Source organism: Haliotis rubra, unplaced genomic scaffold (assembly GCF_003918875.1).
Source record: "Haliotis rubra isolate DU_JTF1 unplaced genomic scaffold, ASM391887v1 Scf156, whole genome shotgun sequence".
In the NCBI taxonomy this organism is placed as follows: domain Eukaryota; kingdom Metazoa; phylum Mollusca; class Gastropoda; order Lepetellida; family Haliotidae; genus Haliotis; species Haliotis rubra.
This window is the reverse complement of record NW_025765514.1, coordinates 1,132,507-1,153,815: the sequence shown is the minus strand read 5'-3', so window position 1 is coordinate 1,153,815 and position 21,309 is coordinate 1,132,507. Positions and strand designations below refer to the sequence as shown.

The 21,309-nt window shown below is 41.6% G+C and overlaps 1 protein-coding gene across 1 annotated transcript in view; it reads left to right on the top strand.

Moving 5' to 3' along the window:
• LOC124270952 (E3 ubiquitin-protein ligase UBR2-like) overlaps nt 1-21,309 on the top strand; it is a 71,040-nt gene that overhangs the window by 14,454 nt on the left and 35,277 nt on the right. Inside the window, exons 9-21 of the mRNA XM_046706019.1 lie at nt 490-630; nt 1,218-1,254; nt 2,208-2,259; nt 6,168-6,266; nt 9,893-9,974; nt 10,439-10,517; nt 11,276-11,384; nt 14,317-14,445; nt 15,120-15,204; nt 16,080-16,166; nt 16,604-16,665; nt 19,016-19,126; nt 19,495-19,560. Coding sequence (XP_046561975.1) covers nt 490-630; nt 1,218-1,254; nt 2,208-2,259; nt 6,168-6,266; nt 9,893-9,974; nt 10,439-10,517; nt 11,276-11,384; nt 14,317-14,445; nt 15,120-15,204; nt 16,080-16,166; nt 16,604-16,665; nt 19,016-19,126; nt 19,495-19,560 — 1,139 coding nt within the window. The remainder of the gene's footprint in view (nt 1-489; nt 631-1,217; nt 1,255-2,207; nt 2,260-6,167; nt 6,267-9,892; nt 9,975-10,438; nt 10,518-11,275; nt 11,385-14,316; nt 14,446-15,119; nt 15,205-16,079; nt 16,167-16,603; nt 16,666-19,015; nt 19,127-19,494; nt 19,561-21,309) is intronic.

Genomic DNA, 21,309 nt, shown 5'->3' with positions numbered 1-21,309 from the left:
ACCCTAAAATATCACAATCAGTAAATATCAATTATATTGTGGCAAATAGTTAGCGATTGATTATGGTCATAATCTTGTCAAAGATTTAATACCTGGATTGATAGGAAATGTTACAAGCTACAATGTCATGATTCTGTTGTGAAAGCATCAAAATAATATCTTTAGAAAATGATTTTCAATCAATGTTCAATGATCAAGTGATTTTGACAACCCAAATTTTGAAATACTCTAATGTTAAAGTTTTATATGGTTTTGGTATGTGTTTCTTCATATTTTAGGATTTGATGTTGAAAAAAAGTTGACTTAACACTATTTGTCAGTACAAATTAAAGGAAAAATTGAACATGTACCAAGGATTTGACAAGAACCAAATATAAGCCAGAGACACCACAAGATGGATCTGCAGAATATATGGTTGGGCTAATTGTATGTATGTATTAGTTGAATATGAGATGACCTAGTGTGACCTGGGATCGCCTATACTTTCAGACGGGTTGCGGCGGTTGTTCTGCATGCTGTCAATGCAGGTGCCAAAACGGTCGAGTGCCAGTGCTATGGAGGTGGAAGATGAGGATGCTCCACTGTCTCTCATGGAGCGGGTTCTCCTGGCAGACACACAGCTATGGAAAGGTCAGTGCTCTCTGGTAGATCCTCACGCAGTCAGTCAGTGTTCCCTTACAGATCACACATGCAGGTAGCCATAGAGGCTGTATGAGCATACTCTGGATGGTAAATATCGTTAAGAGGAATAATCATTGTATTTAGTGAGCCTTGGCAATCTATCGATCATCCTGCTGGAGTTAGTGACCTTTATCAAAGGGAAGCTACTCCTACCCTTGTCTATGTGACATTGTAATTGTTTGGAGTCTGTGTTGCCAGGTTGCAAAGTGCAGACTTAAAGCACACACTGACAAAATGAAACAAGGCATCGATTTTGACATAACTTCAGAAACATAAATATGGTAACTCCATTTTGTGCAAAATAAACATTTGTCCCAGTTTGACTGCAAATGACACTTAGTTAAGTGTCCCAGAGTGACTGTTTATGTGGGTATTTCTTGTGATTCAACAACCAGCATTCCGGTGGAAGTTGTAGGATATGAATTCAATCAAATCAAATCTTAAGCCTCCATGTAGTCCACAATATCCACTAGCTACTAACATATGTGCACTGGACCAAGGACCTTTTCTCAGTATATGTGTGTTTGTATTTTCAGTTGCTCGAGTTCAGAGCCATCAGTTGCTTATGGCTGGGTATGTACTAACCAACGCTTAAAAGTAGGGCAACCTCTGTAACTTGCCAGTTAGCTTGTAATGACATTGTAGGTTACATGCAGAAAAGATAGGTTCTGTTGAGGTTTTTACACTAGAAACAAAATTAAAGACTTTCTCAGTACTCAAAAACAGTAGAGGACCACATAATTCTTTCTTATTACTGTGGGGGCGGTGGGGTAGCCTAATGGTTAAAGCGTTGGCTCGTCATGCCGAAGACCCGGGTTCGAATCCCCACATGGGTACAATGTGCGAAGCCCATTTCTGGTGTTCCCCGCCGTGATGTTGCTGGAATATTGCTAAAAGCGGGCGTAAAACCAAACTCAGTCAGTCATATTACTATGACAGATTAACTATAGTAATATGAAAGGAATGGGTGGTCCTTAACTTGTTTTGAGCAGTATACATTTGGAACATGGGTATTTAAGTTGAACATTTCTCCAATGGAATTATCATGTTTAGATGAATTTCGCTAATAAGTACATAAGTAGGCATTTCAAACAATTAATTTTTCAAGCTTTCAGACTCAAGAGAAATTGAGTGCATTATTTTGTTGTTTAATTTCAAAATGGCATCTGAACATGCTGAAGAACCAGTCAATATAATAATATCAAGAAAACAATGTTTTGATATTATTTGAATGATTGATGTTAATACAGAAAGTGTTGTATATTTTAATGCTAAATAAGTCATTAGCCTTGGCTTAAGCTATCCACATCAGGCTTTCAGATCGTTGATTGCTAAAAATTTGCATGGATGTAGATAGACACAGCCACGTGGTAGTCTGCGTCAGATGATATATAGACTATATGTCAGTGATGTGTCGGTATTCAGTGCTTAAAACACATATGCTTACTTTTTGTTCTATGCAGCTGTTTTGCCTCCAGAGAGCACAAATTGAAAGAGTACTTATGAGTTATGTCCCTTTATTTCAGTGCTCTCATGGACCAAGAGTGCAAGAAACTGTTTGCCGGCATTTTCACCAAGGTAAATTCTAACACACACATTACAGAGTAATCAAGTATCATGATCACTGTTATTATGATTTATGAATTGCACGGACATAAACCTATTTATTTTTCTTAGGGGCACTGGTATCCAAGACACCTAAGGTGTCACAATTCTCTGTGCAGAGTTGTCTCCCTTGGCCACCCCAGAAACCTATGCTCATGGGTTCAAATCCTAGTTTGCCCTCATCATATTTCACGGTTTGTCAGCACCGTGTCTGTGGGTCCTACCAAAGTGGTAAACACCAGGATCTGCATCAGTTCTGGTTTACCTCCCACGTCAAGCTGACACGCTGCGATGTAACCGGAATAATGTTCAAAGCAGCTTTCAACCCAACACACTCTTAAACATGTCTTTAACATGTGAGTGAGTATGATTTTACGCCGCTTGTAGCAATATTGCAGCAATATTGCAGCGAGGGACACCAGAAATGGGCTTCACACATTTTACCCAAGTGGGGAATCGAACCCGGGTCTTCAGTGTGATGAGCGAACGCTTTAACCACTAGGCTACCCCACCACCCCTCTTTAACATGTCAAGTAACATATGAAATGTGTATAACGGTTTTCTTTGTTGTAATATATTGTCACTGGCATGCAATTTGGTGTATATGTGTGTACATTCATGGATATTTCTATCACTGTAACAAAGGTTACACAACCATGCAGTGTATGATGCACCATGCTTCTATCACTGTAACCAAGGTTACACAACCATGCAGTGTATGATGCACTATGCTTCTATTACTGTAACTAAGGTTACACAACCATGCAGTGTATGATGCACCATGCTTCTATCACTGTAACCAAAGGTTACACAACCATGCAGTGTATGATGCACTATGCTTCTATTACTGTAACTAAGGTTACACAACCATGCAGTGTATGATGCACCATGCTTCTATCACTGTAACAAAGGTTACACAACCATGCAGTGTATGATGCACCATGCTTCTATCACTGTAACAAAGGTTACACAACCATGCAGTGTATGATGTACCATGCTTCTATCACTGTAACCAAGGTTACACAACCATGCAGTGTATGATGCACCATGCTTCTATCACTGTAACAAAGGTTACACAACCATGCAGTGTATGATGTACCATGCTTCTATCACTGTAACCAAGGTTACACAACCATGCAGTGTATGATGCACCATGCTTCTATCACTGTAACAAAGGTTACACAACCATGCAGTGTATGATGCACCATGCTTCTATCACTGTAACAAAGGTTACACAACCATGCAGTGTATGATGCACCATGCTTCTATCACTGTAACAAAGGTTACACAACCATGCAGTGTATGATGCACCATGCTTCTATCACTGTAACAAAGGTTACACAACCATGCAGTGTATGATGCACCATGCTCCTGAACAGTCTACAAATGAGGGTAGAAACAACTAAGAATAGGTTTCTTTGAAAATTCTACTCAATCCTCCAGCGTACAAGTGGTAGATCTCGGGGCATGTAACTGCTATAATATACAAACCCGGTTACAGTAAGATACAAACAAGTTGGCAAAGTCTCTATGCTTTCTTATCTCAAGTGATCTTGACAGATAGAGAACACACAAGGAGTGATAATCTTGTCTAACTATCTCAACCAGCACTACAGTTATGATTGGGCTTGAAATTACAAGATGAGCCTTGTCAGCCTCACTGGAGATTAATAGCTGATATCTCTCCCTCAATCTGTACGCTACAGTCTGTTAAGATCAAGTTGTTTTCAAAACTCCATTCTGTGAATAGAGACGTTTTTACCTCACAAGTTTCTTCTGAACACTTTCCCAACTTGACCCGTGAAGATGCGGGTTAGAATATTTGATCTTCAGTAACCAATGCTTGTCGTAAGCGGCGACTAATGCGATCGGGTGATCAGGCTCGCTGACTTGTTCCCAATTGCTCAGATCAATGCTCATGCTGTTGATCACTGGATTGTCTGGTCCAGACTCGATTATTTACAGACCGCCGCCATATAGCTGGAATATTGCTGAGTGCGGCGTAAAACTATACTCACTCACTCACTTTCCCAACTTACACTATACAACACAACGAATTTCCTGATACTGGTAGTGTGTAGAAGGGTAACTATACAATGAGACTCGATATGGTACGTATCCCAATAATACTGATGTGATGCGATTCGTATCCTGATAGAGGATTCTATCATAGTTCATATTCTCTCCCTTTCTTCAAGTGAATCACAATCCTGAGTGATATGTTTTGAAATCTCAGACAGCAGGGATAGAACATTGTAGGGAGAAATATACTTAGGGAAACAAATATGGGAACACATGACAGCACAAGTGTTCCTTTATTTTTTTTCATGTTTCTTCATAAGCTTTGTGGGGTGCTGGGGTAGCCTAGTGGTTAAAGCGTTGGCTCGTCATGCCGAAGACCCGGGTTCGAATCCCCACATGGGTACAATGTGTGAAGCCCATTTCTGGTGTCCCCCGCCGTGATGTTGCTGGAATATTGCTAAAAGCGGCGTAAAACCAAACTCAGTCTGTCAAAAGCTTTGTATCGCACTGTGTTTGAAGAAATCTGGAAAAAAATATAGGAACACTTGTGCTTTCATGTGTTCCCTTATTTGTTTCCCTAAGTATATATAGGTTTGGCCACTGTGAAGAGTGTTGGTTATAGTCGATCAGGAAATATCCGAGAATCTGCCTAAACTTTTTTATGAAGACTTTCTGTTATTATCCACATATATTTACGTCAATGTAACCTGTAATGTAATGTAATGTATGTATTGCAAAACAGGATCCCAATACACGAAGCGTTTGTAACGTTATGACCTGCTGTAACTCTATAGTTTACCATAGGCTTATGAATGTCTTAGCACTACAAACGCTTTGTGGATCATGATTTACTTTCCAGTGCTTGATGATCTGTAGGTTATGTGAGATTGGTGGGGATCATTGCTGTCTCCGCTCATTGTCATCAGCAAGATATGCATTAAACACTTTTGAAATGGCTAGTATAGTGTAGAAGTCTGTTCAATCTCCAGTTCAATCAGATACAAGTTTGAACAGAATATTGTACTTCTTACAATTTACTGTGTAAGAAACTGAAACAAACTTGAACAACAACATCATTAGACTGCATTTCCATGTAGTCAGTTTAGTATTGGCTTGGAAACATTCATCATGTCTGGCACGTTTGTCTACACTTACTCAGAGGCCAATATTTGGCCACAAGTCGGCAGCAAATGTCAGTCAAAATTCCCAAATTGTATTCATCAACTTCCCACTTCCTGCTGTTATAGTTATAACTAAAGTGAGAGCCTGTTGAAGAGGACCCGTGAAGGTCGGGGTTAGAATATTGATCTTCAGTAACCCATGATTGTCATAAGAGGCGACTAACGGGATCAGGTGGTCAGGCTCGCTGACTTGGTTGACACATGTCATCGTTTCCCAATTGCGCAGATCAATGCTCATGCTGTTGATCACTGGATTGTCTGGTCCAGACTCGATTATTTACAGACCGCCGCCATATAGCTGGAATATTGCTGAGTGCGGCGTAAAACTAAACTCACTCACTCATAACAGGACCAATAGAGAAAGATGATGCTGGGTGATACATTATTGCATGTACTATCAAGATTTCTCAGAATTTAGGAAACTTACATTTCAAAGAAATAATGAAATATGAACACATCAACAATGTTTTCCAAATTTGCTTGCCAAGGTGCGTAGTTAGTAATCATACGTCAATCCCTGCTACTAAATGTTTCAAATGTAACTGTGCCTCGGGACTCCAGAGTGCAATAGACTATAGCTGTGTGAGACACACTGTTACGCTGGGGGTAGTTGGTGGAGGGTCGGTACTTCTCAGAGTGGTTGTGATGATGTCACATGCTTTTGTGCCTTCTCCACAGCGATATGATCAGCTTCTTCAGGACTTTTGCAAAGACGACCATGATCACGACGTGTCTGTTACGTCATTAACAGTTCAAATGTTTACAGTGCCCAGTCTGGTAGGTTGAGTGTGACGGGTAATCGTGATATCTCCCATCACACCACGTCTTTCCTTCTTAGAGGGAAGAAACAGCACAGAGAGTTCTGAGATTATTTGAAGAATTCAAATCGGCGTCAGGCGGTTTTATCGACATTTATTACAGTGATCAAATTGATTGCTTTCTGTATAATATCTTGATGCTTCTGCATGGAGAATCTCAAAACTCTATATGCTTCACTTCAAGAATGATCACAGGACAAGAGAATAATTTCTTTGGAGGAGAATCAAAGAGACTGATATTGGTGTGTACCAATATGCCTTGTTTAAAGATGAAAATAAAATGTAATAATGTCATTGGTCAAAAAAGGACCAGAAGAAGTACCGGTAAAGGAAGTCTAACCTCAAGGCATATTTCTGGCCTGTGATCATTCTAATTTAATTCCAAATAAGGCCATGGTATTTTGATTGCTAGATTTTTATGTCACCATCATTTATGGGAAATTCAAATTTCAGATTTTGGCTTGTGGAGGGTGAACATAAAAATCTAGCTGTCAATGGCCTCACATGTTCTGACTTTTAAACTGCTGTTTTATATTTGTAGCACTATTCAACAGTAATGAAGGACTTTATACGGGATGACCATTACCGATCCGTGTCCATAACATGTATCTCAGTCCAAATTTTCACAGTTCCCACTTTGGTAGGTTATGCAGCATATGGTCATGTGACTATCGTATGCCTACGCCACCAATGTGCTAACTATATGCAGTAGCATTTAGATGTAGTTGAGTGTTCTTGGAGCACATTGCTGTATAGATAACAGCTGTATTCCGTTTGTTCCTATTTATTATGTGAACCGCTGATTAAAATTTGATTTGACACCAAAATTATTCCAACGAATATTCCTGATAATACTTAGTTGTACAGTGAAGCCTTGTGAACTCAGATGTCATTAATTTGAAGTATGCTGCCATCATATTGCTAAAAGCGGCATAAAAATAAACTCACTCGCTTTGAAGTAGGTATTTGATGTTGGCCATTATTCATAACTACATCCCTTAGATCTCTTTTGCAATGACCTTGAAATTGTCTTTTTCATTTAAAATACTTATTTGTTTTTGGAGAGATAAGTGACTGTAAGCTTGTAAAGGTTAGACAGATGCAGGTACATATGTATTGATCATGTATGGAGAGATAAGTGACTGTAAGCTTGTAAAGGTTAGACAGATGCAGGTACATATGTATTGATCATGTATGGAGAGATAAGTGACTGTAAGCTTGTAAAGGTTAGACAGATGCAGGTACATATGTATTGATCATGTATGGAGAGATAAGTGACTGTAAGCTTGTAAAGGTTAGACAGATGCAGGTACATATGTATTGATCATGTATGGAGAGATAAGTGACTGTAAGCTTGTAAAGGTTAGACAGATGCAGGTACATATGTATTGATCATGTTTGAGCATGAGTAGTGTAGTAGTGTATTTGCTAGGGGTGAGTATTGCAGAGAATTTTCATATTACGATATATTGCGATGCGGAAGCATATATTGCGATATGTATTGCAATATATTGCAAGGATTAGTTTTTTAACAAAAACTACTTATAATCGAGTTAATGCTTGATTATAAAGCAAAAACACAACAAAATCACTATGATTGATTAACCTTTTATAAAAACTTTTATTCATGACAAAATAAAAATGTAAGTAACATTTGGCACTAATGAAACAGGCAAAGGAACACTTTAATAAACGGAAATATCCGAAGATTTCCGAGTGTTACGAAATTTTCCGAATGCATGTCAAAATACCGTTTTTCGATCAGCGTATCGCAATACGTATCGTTTTCATGTCTGAACCGGTAAATACCGGTAAACCGGTTATATTGCGCAGCCCTAGTATTTGCACACCCATGAAATTGTTGGGTCACGTAATAGCAAAATGTCACTCAAAACCTTGGTGTTCTTAAAATTTTAATGCATGTATCAATAAATTTAGTATGTACGATCTTTAGGATGGGGCACTGAAAGAGTTTAGGTCAAAATAAGACAAAGGTGAAGGTCCTGCTGAGTCTAATGTCCATCAAAGGTCAAGGTCATCTCTGAAGATATTTGGAATGTTGTGTCATTCATTGCACAATACCTTTAATGGTACAATTCCCCAAGCATGGGGAAATGGTTGAATCTTAAGAATTTGTCTTGAATAAGGTCAAGGACTGAAAGTAATGCCCTGTTTTGACTGTAAGTAGATGGTGGTACATTAACTGATTAAGGCTTGTTGTTTTGAAGAGAAGACAAGACTGTTGAGGCTACTTCTGATTTTCAAGGATTTGTTAACATTAGTTTTTGCTGTGCATCATACAAGAACTCATACACCATTGTGTAGTTTGTGTTTTACCTGTATGTCCTGATTGTAATCTGCTTCTTGTAATATTCCATAAATACTAGGTATCCAAACAGCACTGAGTTCACAAGATTTCACTGTACGTATGTCGCTTTATTGTCACCTCTGACATGATATCTACAATCTGGAATTGCAGGTTTGTGTTGATTACATTTGTACTAATACTTTCAACATACATTTGGTTCTGAATTGTCCTTCATTTCATTTTTTATCAAAATAATGTTTGTTAATGTTCATTTTTAAAAACATCAAACGTAACTTACTATTCACCTTTCAGGTCTAATAAGATGTTTTAAGTATGTTAATGGCACAAAATTCCATAAACTTGTCATATTTTATTGTTATTATCAGTTCATGTGTACAAGGCACACGTTTTTTTACATGTTCGAGGTTTATGTTTCTTATTTCAACATTTTAGGTTGTACATTTTTTAGAAGAGCAGTGGTTCAGATACACAGACAGTCTTTTCCATTTGATCTTCCATTTTTTGGAAACGAGTTTATGCCTAAGACATTTTGGCATCTGTTTTTATTGAATTATGCTATTTAATTCAAAATGTAGTGACTGATTATTTTCATGAATATTTAAACATGAAATCTGAAATGTATTGATAGTTTTGTCAAAATTTGTAATTATTTTTAATATTGATACAATTGAAATGTTTGACTATATTTGTGACACTGTGAAGCACCCTATACTACCCATCAAAAGTTTAGACTCACTTAAAGCACTCACTATATGTTATGTATACATATGTGGTTACAGCGAAGATGAATTTCTCCCCTAACTTGGGGGAACCAACTGTAAACCTTATGCAGATGAAATGCATGAGGATCATGCATCAAATTGCTGAAAATCATGTGCAAATATCGTGCATGTGAACAGCTGCGTTTTGGTGTAAAGTTTTGTTAAGAATTCGCCAATTATCACTGAGTTTCATCATTTATTGAACTCATGACAATAATCTTTTCAACGTTACAAATTTGTTTTACAATATATCAGTTCATGTGTAAACTGTACCTTTAAACAGTATGGAATATTTTGCAAAATCTAGTTTAGAACAGTTGACTGAAGTAAATGGCTACATTTACACTAGTGAGTCTAAACTTTTGATGGGTAGTATATTTGTCCCGAATCTCCTGTTAACCCGTGTATAACCAGCTGACCATGAGTAGATGGTCATCCTAACTGTTCCTTGCTGCATGTTGTATGTGAACTTGACCATTTACCTCCATATTGCAGGCTCGGTCCCTCATCGTGGAGTATGATCTACTCAGTGTCATTCTAAAGTCATTTCTCAGGCCTTGTGAAAACAAGAAAAACAGTAAGTCAGTCTACTTATTTATTATTAGATACATCTGATATGGATCTAAATACAATCTGCAGCCACAAATTTATAATATAAGGCCGAAATGAAAGGATATCTGCCGCAAATAGGACCCGTAAGGACGGCCCGACCGTCGCAAGGGCGATAAAGGAGAGAATGATAAGAGCTAGTCTCAGGTCACGTGGGACCAGTTTTGGCAGGAATAAGGGAGGTAACTCAGGGTGAGTGATTGTACGGACACTTCAGTGAATTTGAATAGGATTCAAGGTTTCCACTTGACCGTCGAAGGAGAAGGGAGATAAGCAATAATCATGAGTCAGGATAAGTATGAAAATAAAAAAATTATCATAAAAATTACATTGTTTTACTATAGTGAATTTTTTAACTTTATTTAAAGTGTGTAGTGTTATTATAATCATGATATTTTATTCTGAAGGTGTTCATTTGTGTCTCCTTTTCAGAAGATGGTAAACTTTGTTTTGACCGGAATGATCGCAATCCAGTATATAAGAGGGCATGGTACATGCTGTATGATCTCAAGTAAGTTGGGTCAGTCGAGGTCAGATTGATTAGACTGGACATTGTGACAGTAAAATATTAATTCATTAATAAAGTCAAGAGGATCTTGTAATGAACACAGTGTTACAAGTTAAAGATTATGGGGAAACTATATTCAAGTTCTACTGGACAAAACCTTAGGATTAATGGTAACAAATAACACCATGATGGAAAACTTGCTTTGGGTATTTGATAGAGGACTACCGTTATCTGTAGAAAGTTCAACTAGTATTTCAGAGTCAGAGTGAGCGAAATGAATTTTTAACTCTACTTTGGACATTATTCCAGTTTTGTAACAGTAAGATGGCTCAGTGATGCCAGGGACGGTGGGGTAGCCTAGTGGTTAAAGCGTTGGCTCGTCACGCCGAAGACCCGGGTTCGAATCCCCACATGGGTACAATGTGTGAAGCCCATTTCTGGTGTCCCCCGCTGTGATGTTGCTGGAATATTGCTAAAAGCGGCGTAAAACCATACTCAGTCAGTCAGTCAGTGATGCCAGTATTAGAGCTTTGTGACTTTGGTGAAATCATGAAGCATGAGTTTCTTGCTGACCCAGAAATATATTACCGTTCATCCTGAATATGTACCCACAATCATAGGTTCCTGCACCACGATTTTCAGTAGTTTAAATGACTGGGCCACTCTGCAACACGTTGTAGTTGGAGCAGTCCTGGATGTACTGACAGTGTTACGGCAGTGCAGATGAGACCCTTCCATTACACTGACATTGTTTTATCCAGATATGCACTCCTTGCGAAGCCAACCAGTCCTGAAGAATGGTCAGATGGACTACGCACAAACTTTCTCAATGGAGTGGTGGCCTTGCTGGACTTGTTAAAGATTATGCAGGTAAGATGTATTGACCTTTGTGACAAGTTTTATAGAGAGGGGGTGGTGGGGTAGCCTAGTGGTTAAAGTCTTCGCTTGTCACGCCGAAGACCTGGGTTCGAATCTCCACATGGGTACAATGTGTGAAGCCCATTTCTGGTGTCCCCCGCCGTGATGTTGCTGGAATATTGCTTAAAGCAGCGTAAAACCAAACTTAGTCAGTCAGTTATAGTGAGAGAAACTTACAATTCAGGTTGATGCTCTATTCTTCTTCTGCAGCAGAATGTTAAATCAGGGCAACTGATCTTCACATTTGGAACACTAATCGCTGTCAGTCAATAGGGAATATAGACAGCAATACATCAGGGTATCAGTAATATTCTTACATGATACAATAAACAATTCACATCGACCTGATTTAGATCCTGTATCATCGATTCGAACGGTGTATTCCCAGAGTGGCCCGCCCTGTCTATTACGTAACAACCAAATTCCGGGGCCACAGGTTCAGCAGATGCAACACCACTAGAAGTTGCTACAAATCTTAAGCTCTTTCACAGTGTGAAGTCGAGTTTGTACAGACAATGTGATAAGAAAGTTCCACAGATACAGCAAGCAGCAACAGATATCCAGCTAGATGGTGAAGATATCCAGCTAGATGGTGAATGGACAGAGACCTTTTTCTGGTGATGACTTTCTGAAGTAGTAGCATTCTTGTTTTGCTACTGTTGATAACCTGCAATGGCTGTGCAAGAGCAATACCATTTCCATGGTACCTTCAAGACCTGCCCCAAGATTTTTTGCACTGCTGGTAATTAAGCTGATTGGATTAAGAGAGGCCAGTGTGGGAACACTTAAGTGTTCTGGGGCCACTCTGGGAAGGGTCGTTAACAAGGCGTGAAAACTCAGGGGCCACTCTAGGAAGGGTCGTTACCAAGGTGTGAAAACTCAGGGGCCACTCTGGGAAGGGTCGTTAACAAGGCGTGAAAACTCAGGGGCCACTCTGGGAAGGGTCGTTAACAAGGTGTGAAAACTCAGGGGCCACTGTGGGAAGGGTCGTTAACAAGGCATGAAAACTCAGGGGCCACTCTGGGAAGGGTCTGCGGAAAACTCAGGGCCATTCTGGGAAGGGTCGTTAACAAGGCATGAAAACTCAGGGGCCACTGTGGGAAGGGTCGTTAACAAGGCGTGAAAACTCAGGGGCCACTGTGGGAAGGGTCGTTGACAAGGCATGAAAACTCAGGGCCACTGTAGGAAAACTGACAAGGAAAACTCAGGGGCCACTGTGGGAAGGGTCGTTAACAAGGCATGAAAACTCAGGGGCCACTGTGGGAAGGGTCGTTAACAAGGCATGAAAACTCATGGACCACTGTGGGAAGGGTCGTTGACAAGGCATGAAAACTCAGGGGCCACTGTGGGAAGGGTCGTTAACAAGGCGTGAAAACTCAGGGGCCACTGTGGGAAGGGTCGTTAACAAGGCGTGAAAACTCAGGGGCCACTGTAGGGAGGGTCGTTAACAAGGCGTGAAAACTCAGGGGCCACTGTGGGAAGGGTCGTTAACAAGGCATGAAAACTCAGGGCCACTCTGGGAAGGGTCGTTAACAAGGCATGAAAACTCAGGGGCCACTGTGGGAAGGGTCGTTAACAAGGCATGAAAACTCAGGGCCACTGTGGGAAGGGTCGTTAACAAGGCGTGAAAACTCAGGGGCCACTGTGGGAAGGGTCGTTAACAAGGGCATGAAAACTCAGGGGCCACTCTGGGAAGGGTCGTTAACAAGGCATGAAAACTCAGGGGCCACTCTGGGAAGGGTCGTTAACAAGGCGTGAAAACTCAGGGCCACTCTGGGAAGGGTCTTTAACAAGGCATGAAAACTCAGGGGCCACTGTGGGAAGGGTCGTTAACAAGGCATGAAAACTCAGGGGCCACTCTGGGAAGGGTCGTTAACAAGGCGTGAAAACTCAGGGGCCACTGTGGGAAGGGTCGTTAACAAGGCATGAAAACTCAGGGGCCACTGTGGGAAGGGTCGTTAACAAGGCATGAAAACTCAGGGGCCACTCTGGGAAGGGTCGTTAACAAGGCATGAAAACTCAGGGGTCACTCTGGGAAGGGTCGTTAACAAGGCATGAAAACTCAGGGGTCACTGTGGGAAGGGCCACTCTGGGCATAAATTGATTCGAACACGTTCATTTGGAGAACAAGTAAATGATCCTGATTATATGATGTTCTAACCTTTGGTTATGAAAAGCCTCTGTTGTAGTCTTTTTCGAAGTTTTGTTGACACTGCTGTTTTTCTCTACAAAACATTATTGAATAAGATGAGACTAGACATTCAGGAAACTTTATTATTATTGTTTAAGGCCTTTGAAATAAAAATATCCGCTTAAATTTGTTGTGAAATGAGTTTAGTGATACAATCTGTATCGATAACAATGTATCATGAGACAGGAGACTGTAGTGCCATGACATTCCACATATATTCTTTGACTGATTCACAAGCATTTGATTCAGACGTTTTTTGTTGCTGAAACTCAACACCTGATCATGCACAATCATGTGATCCTTGTTATAGTATAATGACCACCTCCAGGGTGTAGTGGTTGTTCCGCCGGAAAGCGGAAGGTCCGCGGTTCGATCGACAGCGTCATACCAAAAAGACGTTAAAATATGAGTACTTGTTGGTCCCTGTCTGCGCATTAATGGGTACAACAAGGACTGGTGTCAGTCGGAGTCAGTATAATGTGTCTGACTTATTCAATGTGCATGGTATCTCAGTGGGTGCACTATAAAACCAGCTTCAGTCTGGGATACAAGCAGGATGCTGTGCATGCATGCGTCGTCATATGAGCGAAATATTCTCAAGCACGACGATAAACCCAATTTCACCTCACCTATAGTATAATGAGAATTCCCAGTGCCTAATATGTTAAGACTTGAATGTGTTTTGTGTGACAGGGGATGGATGCTGTGACGAGACAGACTGGACAGCACCTGGAGTTCGAGCCGGAGTGGGAGGGGGCCTTTAATCTGCAGCTGAAGCTGGAGGATGATCTCAAACTGTTTGCCAGCTGGTGTGCTGAGGATGTGAGTATACTTTGACAGAACTCTAATATCGAGATACTTTCATTCTGCCCAAGTCTGAAATAGGCTTGTTTGGTTTTTACCAGCCTGAGTTTAATAGTCCAGTCATAGAGTGTCAGTATATTGTGAAAGGAGACCCCCAAGTGACTCATCAAAGTCAACAGAAATGGATCCTGGCAAAACTAAGGGACACAACTCTGAACACACATTTATAGACAACTAAACTGCCCATTCCTCTCTATTGCAGATCAAGATATTTGTCTAAAGCATTTTTAATGCTGTTTCCCAAACTTTAGTTTGTAAATATTTGTTAAAACAATCTGAGTTTGTTATATTGTTCCAGCATTACTTTTGTCTCCATAAACAAATATTTTTTTCCAGTGAGATATGGATATCATACTTTGAGTAAAATCTCCTTTGAATAAGGTGTAAAAGAAGTTATTAGTAAATAATGTCCTTGTTTGACTGTTCATGATTTCCTTTACCATGTGTATGTGGAATTGTAAGAGCAATTTAATTTGGAAATCATACTTCCAGTTGTTTTCACTCATCCCTAGAATGTGAACTTTGTGCAAAGTTGGAGAAAGTAATCCCGGCTGTGTCATGCTTGTAATGTGTTGTCTGGAGAATACAATCTGTTCTGCTGATGGTACAAACAGAAATAATTTTGATTTCAGAAACATATTCTGACAGTAGCATATAAGGAAACACTAGAGGCTCTGTACCAGTGTAGGGACTCAGCGAAACGGGAGAAGTGCGAGGGTAAGACCAGTCCTCTGATTCCCACACTTTGTGTTTACAGGGAACTAGTAGTGAAATCTTACCTGTTTCAGGCCTTGTGTTTTCCAACAGGTCACAACAGGGATTGCTTCAGCGTCAGTGCCAGTAAATCTTGATCACATGTCATCTTTCCCACTGGGGTATTCCACACATTTCCAGGGCAGAATAGATGCCAATGTCCCAATGCTTGTCGTAAGAATGTGTCAATCTATAGATAACATTGGCACAATATCTGAGTGTTTTTCATCATGACCAGGGCCCCGTTCCTCAAAGCGATCTCGATCGCATCACGACCTTCGTAAGTCTGTGTTAAAGTATGGGAGTTGCGATCATCTTCTATCACTTTGTGGAACGAGGCCCAGGTGGATAGGCCCTGCATTTGTTGCAAGCAGTGGTTCGTGTGGTCAACACATGATCCATGATATAGCTTCAATTCTGTCAGTGTAAGAACAGTTGTGTGTCATCAGTGGCTAGCAATATATGATTGTGGTGTGTGGACTGTATCCTTGTATGAACACCTGTGTGTCATCGGTGGCTAGCAATATATGATTGTGGTGTGTGGACTGTATCTTTGTATGGGTTTGAATCATCACATGGGTACATGATTGTGTGTGAACTGCCCATTTCTGAACACCTGTGTGTCATCAGTGGCTAGCAATGATGTTGCTGGAATATTGCTAAAAGCTGTGTGTCATCAAAACCAAACTCACTCCACTCACTCAATATATGATTGTGGTGTGTGGACTGTATCTTTGTATGAACAGTGGACTGTATCTTTGTGTGTCATCAGTGGCTAGCAATATATGATTGTGGTGTGTGGACTGTATCTTTGTATGAACCCCTGTGTGTCCTTCCAGCTGCTGGCTACAACACCAAATGTGTCAAGTATGATGTGTCGAGTCAGCCCACGTCTATACATCTACCCCTCACAAGGTTCCTGTCAGGTAGGAACATCTCTCAGCGTCGATGCATCAGTGATCAACTGTTTAGTTTGTTTTGAGATTCAGCAATGATATGCTGTTGGGTGTTTTTTTTATTTTGAAAGAGAAGATAATAGTACTAGGGGATTGATTTTTGGCTTTTAGATGTCAATATCAGTGAGCCCTTAATAAACTACTGATGGTAGAGGATCTAGAGAATTTACTTTCACCCTGTTACCTTGACTCATGTGAACTCTTGGGCACCGAGTATATGACATGGGATCGACTCCTTTAGGGACAGACTGTTGATGACATGCTGTATATTTAGCTACAGTTCACTTTTTCCAGAAACATGGTGGGAGCTAAAAAAGATGTTATGTTCCCTAGCACAAGGCAGAATAAATATAGAGGTTCTCACATTTACTGGAACATTTTCAGAAGAAATTATCTTCTTTTTTCAGCTTTGCACTTACACCTTGGCAAGTTTGGACTTTCATTCAACGCTCCAGAGCTTAGTACAAAGGTAAGGGCTTACTATACTTCCTTTCTAAAGTTCAGACTCACTTAAAACACTCACTATATGTTATGTATATATACTGAACATCATTGAAAACGCACCAGTCTAAACTTGTCCATATTTTCATCAAGATGGATTTGAGCATGACAATGATCAATGAATATAACTAACATGAAGTCGAAGGGCATGTCCAGTTGAAAAAATGCTTTAGAAATAACTTCCTGTCCACAGTATGACTCTTAATTCCAAAATGCATCAACATGCAGCCACGCCATAAAAAAACGTGAAATTCATTCTGAAATCATACTGACTGTGACATTAAAAGCAGGTGTAAATGAGAACCGATTCTCATTGCTTCACTAACGATTGTGAAACAAGGACAGAGATGCCGAGGTTAACACCTCACGAAAGAGAACGTGCACTAGGCATGATTCAGGTATTGCTCAACAACTTGGACTTGGCCACTCCACCATCGTTAGGCTTCATAGACGACATCAGTAGACAGGCAGCACCCGTGACCTTCAATGACCATGGCAACAATGTGTTACGACGCTCCATGAGGATCGCCATATTAACCTTGTCCATATCAGTGATTGAACACTGCTGAGTGCCAGGACTGCTGCACTAGTTCAAGGTTGACGTAGGGGTCATCAGCGCTGACTCCATGCAATGCCGTCTACACCCTACAGGGCTCCATGCTCGACGTCCTTAAGTTAGACCAATTCTGACTGACAGACACCATAATGAGTGTATGCAATGGGCTAGCAGGCATTTTCAGTAAAGGTTACAACAATGGCATGGTGTGGTAGTCACTGATAAGTCACGTCTTCATCTACGTACTGCTGACGGCCGATTACGTGTTTGGCGTAGACGTGGTGAACGTTATGCTGATGAGTGTGTGGCTCAGACAGACCTTTGGGTGGTGGGAGTGTCATGGTCTGGGGTGGAATAAATTACAATCACAGGACTGCCTTCATGTCTGTCAAGGGAGAGTTAATGCCCTTTTTTACCATGAGCAAACCTTTTGCAGAACAATTGCACGAGGATCATGCATCAAATTGCTGAAAAGCATTGTACAGCTGCATTTTGGTGTAAATTTTTGTGAAGAATTCGCCAATTTTCACTGATTTTTATAATTTATTGAACTCAATAATCTTTTTCAACGTCACAAATTTGTTATCCCCTGCCGCACGTAACCTGTTTAGCACGTAACCCGTTATAGTATTTGGCGCCGTCCATACGTACGTACGAATCTCTTAAGAACCATTGACTGGATTCTTTTCCTACTTGGTACTTAGGTTCATCACAGCATAAGAAAGGTCCCAGTCAGGTTTGGTGACCTTTACCTTCATTTCAAGGTCACAAGGGGACTTTAACCATTTTACTCTTGTCAGCGAGATATCTCAAGAACTGTTCCCTGGATTTTCTTCATGTTTGACACTAAGCTTCATATTGGCAAAGGTGCAGGGCCCAGTAGATGTTGGTGACCATCACGAAATTTGCAAGATCACAGCGACACTTTGAAGATTTCAGCATGTTAACCTGCATGTTAAGCGTGTCAGCGAGTTAGCTCAAGAATCAATAACTGGATTTTCTTCATGTTTGACACCAGGCTTCATATAAGGAAGGCGCAGGGCCCAGTTGATTTTGGTGACCTTCACTAAATTGTCAAGGTCACAGCGATACTTTGAAGATTTCAGCATGTTAACCTGCATGTTAGGCTTGTCAGCGAGATACCTCAAGTACCGATCACTGGATTTTCATCATATTTGACACCAGGCTTCATAGAGGGAAGGTGCAGGGCTCAGTTGAGTTTGGTGACCTTCACTTAATTTTCAAGGTCTTGGCGACACTTTGAAGATTTCAGTATGTTAAGATTGTCGGCAAGATATCTCAAGAACGGTTCTCTGGATTTCTTCTTTGTAGACTTTCAAGACTTCTCTTGAATGTTTTTTGATAAGCAGTTTATCTATTACCTTTGTTTGCATATTTCATACACCATGACATTCATGGCAAGGTCAAAGTCAGTATTGAAAATATTTGTGTGTTTGAACAGCTACAGAGCAGAGCAAGATATCAAGAGAGGTTGACTGGTCATGTTTTTGTTGACATTTAACTTCATCTTAACCTGCGACCTTCACTTAAATTACTCTTCAAGTTGGATTTGATAATTTGCGGCAGGGGATTATGTCACCTTAGTGTCAACTGCTTGTTTTACAATACATCAGTTCATGTGTAAGCAGTACCTTTAATCAGTATGGAATATTTTGCAAAATTTATTTTAGAACAGTTGCCTGAAGTAAATGGCTATATTTACACTTCAGTGTCTGTGTCACATGTTGAACTACTCTTGTAGAAACGTCTGGAGCCGATGGAGCTGATGGAAGCTCCGCTGCGAACTCAGGTGATGATAGCCCAGACACAGGCGGGGATGTGGAGGAGGAACGGATTCGCTCTACTGAATCAGGTAATGGCTGACACTCTCCTGCCTAGAGTTCCTTTCCGTAAACCTAGTATTCTAGATCACTGTAAAATGATAACTGATTTTAGTATGAGAGTGTTTGTTTATATATAATCAGAAAAAAAGTCTGGTCATGTGATATGCAAATGAACTTGTGTCAGTGATGCAATGCAGAGTCCTCACTGTGCTGGATTGTGAGGCAGGAGTTGCACAGCTGGAGGAAACTGCTGATTCAGGTGAAGCTCTGGTCACTCACTGTAGGGCACGCAGAACTCATACCAGGAGTCCATTGATGTGTCTTGATGTAGCAACATTGCAACCAGATGAATGTGTTGATTCCATTAGATTAATATTTGCTTGTGTTTTTCTTTCAGATTTTCTTTTATCATAATGTGCGATGTCGTGGTGAGATGTATGACAGGGATATAGCAATGCTTCAGGTGAGAATGAGAAAATGACACATACTGATCTGCCAAGGAAATAGGCAGTAGACCCAAACAGCTATAGTGAAACTAGTTGACTCCTGAACACTGAAACCTTGTTAGTGTAGATCCTGGTAGTGTGGAAACTGGATCTTATTGTTCAGGAAACCAGACCCAGGTAGTCAGGAAACTACACAGCATTAGTCAGGAAACTACAACTTTGTGCAGGACACTGGGCCCCATGTGTCAGGACCCTGGACCCCATGTGTCAGGACACTGGGCCCCATTTGTCAGGACACTGGACCCCATGTGTCAGGACACTGGCCCCATGTGTCAGGACACTGGACCCCATGTGTCAGGACACTGGACCCCATTTGTCAGGACACTGGACCCCATGTGTCAGGACACTGGACCCCATTTGTCAGGACACTGGGCCCCATGTGTCAGGACACTGGACCCCATGTGTCAGGACACTGGGCCCCATGTGTCAGGACACTGGACCCCATGTGTCAGGACACTGGGCCCCATGTGTCAGGACACTGGACCCCATGTGTCAGGACACTGGACCCCATTTGTCAGGACACTGGACCCCATGTGTCAGGACACTGGACCCCATGTGTCAGGACACTGGGCCCCATGTGTCAGGACACTGGACCCCATGTGTCAGGACACTGGACCCCATTTGTCAGGACACTGGACCCAATGTGTCAGGACACTGGACCCCATTTTGTCAGGACACTGGGCCTCATGTGTCAGGACACTGGACCCAATGTGTCAGGACACTGGACCCCATTTGTCAGGACACTGGGCCCCATGTGTCAGGACACTGGACCCCATGTGTCAGGACACTGGACCCCATTTGTCAGGACACTGGACCCCATTTGTCAGGACACTGGACCCCATTTGTCAGGACACTGGACTCCATTTGTCAGGACACTGGGCCTCATGTGTCAGTACACTGGACCCACATGTGTCAGTACACTGGACCCACATGTGTCAGGACACTGGACCTCATGTGTCAGTACACTGGACCCACATGTGTCAGGACACTGGACCCCATTTGTCAGGACACTGGGCCTCATGTGTCAGGACACTGGGCCTCATGTGTCAGTACACTGGACCCACATGTGTCAGGACACTGGGCCTCATGTGTCAGTACACTGGACCCACATGTGTCAGGACACTGGACCCCATTTGTCAGGACACTGGACCCCATGTGTCAGGACACTGGACCCCATGTGTCAGGACACTGGGCCCCATGTGTCAGGACACTGGACCCCATGTGTCAGGACACTGGACCCCATTTGTCAGGACACTGGACCCCATTTGTCAGGACACTGGGCCCCATGTGTCAGGACACTGGACCCCATGTGTCAGGACACTGGACCCCATTTGTCAGGACACTGGGCCCCATGTGTCAGGACACTGGACCCCATGTGTCAGGACACTGGACCCCATTTGTCAGGACACTGGACCCCATTTGTCAGGACACTGGACCCCATTTGTCAGGACACTGGACCCCATTTGTCAGGACACTGGACTCCATTTGTCAGGACACTGGGCCCCATGTGTCAGGACACTGGACCCCATGTGTCAGGACACTGGACCCCATTTGTCAGGACACTGGGCCTCATGTGTCAGGACACTGGACCCAATGTGTCAGGACACTGGACCCCATTTGTCAGGACACTGGGCCTCATGTGTCAGTACACTGGACCCACATGTGTCAGGACACTGGGCCTCATGTGTCAGTACACTGGACCCACA